The sequence below is a fragment of the Nyctereutes procyonoides genome, unplaced genomic scaffold, assembly GCF_905146905.1.
Source record: "Nyctereutes procyonoides isolate TBG_1078 unplaced genomic scaffold, NYPRO_anot_genome, whole genome shotgun sequence".
Classification (NCBI taxonomy): Eukaryota; Metazoa; Chordata; class Mammalia; order Carnivora; family Canidae; genus Nyctereutes; species Nyctereutes procyonoides.
In genome coordinates this window covers 4,057,321-4,062,538 of record NW_026575052.1, presented here as the reverse complement: position 1 = coordinate 4,062,538, position 5,218 = coordinate 4,057,321, and the positions used below count along the sequence as shown (strand labels likewise).

The 5,218-nt window shown below is 59.3% G+C and overlaps 1 protein-coding gene across 2 annotated transcripts; it reads left to right on the top strand.

Moving 5' to 3' along the window:
* Window positions 1-648: 648 nt before the first annotated feature.
* CPLANE2 (ciliogenesis and planar polarity effector complex subunit 2) lies at window positions 649-4,595 on the top strand. 2 transcript variants are annotated; one of them, XM_055332300.1, is made up of 6 exons: window positions 649-734; window positions 1,106-1,255; window positions 2,273-2,425; window positions 2,930-3,054; window positions 3,312-3,448; window positions 3,859-4,595. In XM_055332300.1, exons 2-6 carry the CDS (start codon window positions 1,144-1,146, stop codon window positions 4,106-4,108), a joined length of 777 nt encoding a protein of 258 aa, XP_055188275.1. In that variant the 5' UTR covers window positions 649-734; window positions 1,106-1,143; the 3' UTR covers window positions 4,109-4,595. The 2 variants fall into 2 exon arrangements, with proteins under 2 accessions (XP_055188275.1, XP_055188274.1); XM_055332299.1 differs by lacking the exon at window positions 649-734 and adding an exon at window positions 741-970.
* The last annotated feature ends 623 nt before the right edge of the window (window positions 4,596-5,218 follow it).

Sequence of the window (5,218 nt, the reverse complement as noted above, 5' to 3'; positions counted from 1 at the left end):
ACAAGGGGCTCACGACCTCGGTGCTGAATTGTCAGCTCCAGGGGGCCAGTCCTTCGGGGCCGTCTTTGGAGCGCCAGCGCCTGGAACAGGGGAACACCGAGCAGGTGCTCGGTAATCACTTGCTGAACGAATGAGATAAATAAATAATAAAAAACAATAAATGCCTGCCCGATACCATCCCGTGGGCCTCTGGCTCCTTTTTAAGAGCTTGAGCAAGTCCCTTAACCTCTCTGAGCTGCTGTGTCCCCAGTCGCGAAGGCAGCGGGGTCTGTTCTGGGCCCTGGGCCCTGGGTCCTGCAGCAGGAGCAGGAGGAGCAGGGTGAGCGGAGGGCACAAGCGCAGCCGCAGCGCGGCTGTACGCAAGCAAGCCCCAGGAGGCACCAGCATAGGCGGCGGCCGGCGCTGAGACGCAGAGAGGCTCCCGGGGGAGGGGCTGGAACGGGATTTGGAGGGAAGGCGGGGAAGGCGGGGGAAGGCAGGGGAAGACCCCGGCCCGCAGGGCGAGGCCGGTGCAGGGCGGCGCGGCACGGCGGTGGCGGCTGACTGGAGGGGAGCCCGCCCCGCCTCCGCCGTCTCCCTGACAACGGCCTCCGCGCATGCGCCCCAAGGCCGGCGGCCGGGCACGCGGCGCGCTCCGAAGCCGGACGCCAGCCGGGCGGAAGTGACCCTGGCAGGCCGCGCTCTTAAAGAGACCCGCTCCGCCCGGGCGGGTTCGCCCACGGGACCTGCTGAGGGTGAGGGCTGGGTGGCCCCGGGGTCGGGACCGAGGCCGAGGACAAACAGGGCTGCCCGACACCCCCGCCCCCATGGCCCAAGATGACCTGGGAGGGGAGGGCCGCGAGTGTCCCCGGGGAGCAGCATGTGGGGAAGAAGAGACTATGGGGTTGCACCTCCTGGGTAATAAGAGGGAGACGGGGATCGTGTGACTCCCCAGGACCGTGGACGGAGCTCGGGCCCAGGGCGCTGATGGGTAAGGGTGGGGGCCCCATAACCGACCCCCCAGCCCGCCGGGAGGGAGCTGGGGCTCCAAGGGAGAGTCGGAGAGCAGGTTGAGAGGGATCAAGGTCCAGCTCCGGGCAGTTACCCTCCCCCATCCCCCACTCAGCCTCCTGCCGCCTCCTCACCCAGTCGGGGCGCCCAGCCATGGCCAGACCACCCGCCCCGGGCTCGGTGATTGTGCCAGACTGGCACGAGAGCGCCGAGGGCAAGGAGTACCTGGCCTGCATCCTGCGCAAGAACCGCAGACGGGTGTTCGGTAAGTGCCTGTGGCCTGTCACCCCCGGGTGACAAGTGTCACCTGGTGTTTCCTGGGGGGGGGAGAAGTAGGGCAGCGAGGGCCTGCTTTTCACTTGGGGACCCCTGGAAGCCCTATCCCTGGGCGCCGCCCCCCCCCCCCCCCCCCGCAGGCCTTAGAGCTAATTCCATCATCAGAGCCAGGAACATGGAAACAGCCCAAACCCTGCCAAGAACCACTGTCACCAGAGAGGCTGTTGATTGAGTTCTCACCCGGTGCCAGGCCCTCTGCTGGGCACATTACACAACAGACGCCCCATTTGTCCTCAACACTACCCCTTACAGACTTCTCCAAGATCCAGCCTGCTAAATAGAGGTAAGCCTCACCTATATCCTGCTGTCTCTAAGACAAGACATTCGTATTTCCCAGGATGAAGCCAACCAGGGTTGGGCTGACAGGTCAGCAGAGGGGGCCTGGCGTCTGCTGTGAGAGCTCAGCTCCGGCCAGAAGAAACAAAGCACCGGAAAGGTTTAAGACAGAGAATGAGAGGGCAACCCACAACTTAGGACTTTCAGGTCCTAGGCCCTGTGGATGTATCCTAATTTAGACTCTTTTTTTTTTTCAATTAAAAGCATTCATAAAGATCTGATCTATTGATTCTAATAAGTTTATTTATAGTAATTGAGAATCTGTGTGCCGATATTTCTCCATTGAGGAAACGCTGATGAAAAGCCTTGCCTCTACATGTGGGAAATCTAGAACGTGTGATAATAGTATCAATTAAAACAGCCTCATGCATGCATCAAACTTTAAAAGTAATTTGGTGTTATCTGGAGTGGGCCTTGGTGCAGCTCACAGAGCACAAGTGCTCTTAGCCGAGCTCATCCAGGGATCCTGCTTGTGTCCCAGGCCCCTAATGAGTATAGAAAACCATGGGTGGCTGGCACTGAAAGGCTCTTAAGAGTTGATGGGTCTGATGGGGCAAGTGCAGGTTGACCTCCTGACACCTCACCCCCACCCCGTTCCCTTCTCACCCAGGGCTGCTGGAACGGCCAGTGCTGCCCCCACCCGTGGCCATTGACACAGCCAGCTACAAGATCTTCATGTCTGGGAAGAGTGGCGTGGGCAAGACGGCACTGGTGGCCAAGCTGGCTGGCCTAGAGGTACCCCTGGTACACCATGAGACCACTGGTGAGTCCAACCATGGAGGGCTTCCCTGGGGTGGAGGAAAGACTGGCCCTTGTCCCACCATTTACTCTGCAACCTTGAAAAGTCACTTCACTTCTCTGAGCCTACACTGTTCAACAGAGATAATAGTACCAACGCCAAAGTACTAGTGGTAGTACTGAGCTGACACAAGACAGGTGCTCGAGGAGCACTACTCTTCCTTTCTTCTTTCCTTCCACTGGATGCTCATTGGCCATCAGGTTGCAACATCTTCCAGTATCCAGTACCTTTGGGTCCCCCTCTGCGTACAAGTGAAAGTGCTTTGTCGTGGCTAGGGCTACGGCTGCATCTCCCCAGCGGACTGGAGGCTCATCTAGGGCAGGTCGGTTTCTCCATCAGATTGAGGTTAGCGACTGTATCTTCGTCAGGCTGGTGACCCACTAGGGACATGTCTTCTTCCTATTTCTTCCTGGCCACCTACCCCCCTCCACTCTGCCTCCCCCATGCTGAATGGCTGACCCTCCCCAGGCATCCAGACCACCGTGGTATTTTGGCCAGCCAAGCTGCAGGTCAGCGACCGTGTTGTCATGTTCCGCTTTGAGTTCTGGGACTGTGGGGAGTCTGCACTCAAAAAGTTCGATCACATGCTGCCGGTGAGCAGGCAGGTGGGCCTGGGAGGGTCTGGGAGGAGCTAGTTGTCTGTTGCCTGCTCTGCAGGAGCCAGATTTGGGCATGGGCCGAGGGTGCTACCCCACGTGGGTGAGCTCTGAGCTGGCAGGGGGGACTGGGTCCTCGCCCAAGCTCTGCCCTGGGATAGTCACTCCCTGCTCTGGGCCTGTGGAGGGAGGAGTGAGCTGAGACTTCTCAGGGCCTTGGGTTACAAGCCTCACATCAGCCTCTCCATCCCCAGGCTTGCAAGGAGAAAACAGATGCTTTCCTCTTCCTCTTCTCCTTCACCGACCGCGCCTCCTTTGAAGACCTCCCTGGACAGCTGGCCCGAGTATCAGGAGAAGCCCCTGGTGTTGTCAGGATGGTCATCGGCTCCAAGTATCCTTTGGGTGGCCCCCAGAACAGTCAGAGGCCACACTTGGCAAGGCATGGAGCAAGGGTATCAGGGACACTGCCTCTATCCCAGTTGTGGGGCCTAGTCCCATGGACTTTATCTTTTTTTTTTTTTTTTTAAGATTTTATTTATTCATGAGAGACAGAGAGGGAGGCAGAGACACAGGCAGAGGGAGAAGCAGGCTCCTCAGACAGAGCCCGATGCGGGACTCGATCCCGGAACCCCAGGATCACACTCCAAGCCAAAGACAGATGCTCAACTGCTGAGCCACCAGGCGTCCCCCATGGACTTTATCTTAAAGGCTGCAGGGGCCTCCCCTGCACCAGCCCAGGGAGGAGGGCTAAGGCGGCCGGTAAGCAGAGGCACCCAGCCAGGCTCCTTGACCCTCCTCCAGATTTGACCAGTACATGCACACAGATGTGCCTGAGCGTGACCTCACAGCCTTCCGGCAGGCCTGGGAACTGCCCCTCCTGCGGGTGAAGAGTGTGCCAGGGCGGCGGCTGGCAGATGGGCGCACGCTAGATGGGCGGGCTGGCCTGGCCGACATTGCCCACGTGCTCAATGGCCTGGCGGAACAGCTGTGGCACCAGGACCAGGTGGCGGCTGGCCTGCTCCCCAACACCTCTGAGAACACCCCCAGCTGATCCCTACTCCCAACTCTCAGGCGACCTAAGGAGGAGGGCGGCAACCAGGTCCTAAGGCCGAGACAGGAATATCAATGGCGTCCTGAGGGCCGGCCAGAGGCGCCTGTCAGGAGAATGGTGCCCTGAGAAGCCTCCTGCCCCAGCAGCACCTTCCTTGCAGAATTCATGGCAGTGAGATGGGGGCACAAGGCTCTGTGGGCCAGTCGGCTGAGGGCACGTGGGTGCCCCCCGGCCTTCTCCCTCTGCCCTGGGTGTGTGTGGGGGGGGTGTCTAGGCTCCAGAAGCTGAGGAACTATAGGGGCAGGGCCCACTGGCCTCAGGCTTCTCCCCCCAACTGCCTGTTACCCACTCCCTTTCTGCTGTACCCAGAGATGGTGACTGGGAAGAGGGTTGTCCCAGCCGGGCCTTCGATCAAGAGCCTGTATTAGTTGAGGTGACACCATCTGCTGTACCAGATAAACCCCAAAATATCCGTGGCTTAACTCTACTGAAAATTTTTTCTTGCTGTGTCTCACTTCAGGTGGAAGTGAAGGTGGGTCTGGAGGTTGTGCTGAATGAACTCATGCAGAGACGCTGACCCCAGGGCAAACAGGGCTTCCGGGTTTGCCCTGGGGCATCAACACGTGGTCAGCAGATTCGGAATGAGTGCAAGGGGAAGGTCACCTAGGAGGTTTCCGTGGACCTGGCCTCTGGCCGCGTGCCTTCTGCCCACCTTCCTTGGCCAACACCATAGTCACATGGTTACATGGGCTGCAGGGCATGCCGGGAAATGTAGTCCACCACCGTGTTAAGTAGGTGAGCCCTCTCTGCAGTACCTTTCTCCATCACGAAGGTGTCAGGCTAGGATTAGGACAGGGGCCCTGCCAGCCTGGGGAATCCGAAAACTCACTTTGCAGGACCAGGGGCTGAACCAGGTGGGGTCAGGGAGTAAGTTGCCCAGTTGGGCAGCTCTGCGCTGTGGAAAGCCACAAGGGCAGGTGTAGGAAACTGAGTGAATTTGCCCACTCTTCTTCACCCCTGCCCCATCTGCCGGAGACACTGGTGAACGCAGGCTGACGTATGGCGGGGTGCCGATGATGAGGGCCTTTATATGTTTGGACACCCCCTGAT

Bases quoted from the DNA above. Each gene is read 5' to 3' on its own strand.
- CPLANE2 (XM_055332299.1), top strand. From the start codon at position 817: ATGACCTGGGAGGGGAGGGCCGCGAGTGTCCCCGGGGAGCAGCATGTG. The intron at 2,426-2,929 runs GTGAGTCCAACC...GACCCTCCCCAG, and splicing joins GGTACACCATGAGACCACTG to GCATCCAGACCACCGTGGTA. The intron at 3,449-3,858 runs GTATCCTTTGGG...ACCCTCCTCCAG, and splicing joins AGGATGGTCATCGGCTCCAA to ATTTGACCAGTACATGCACA.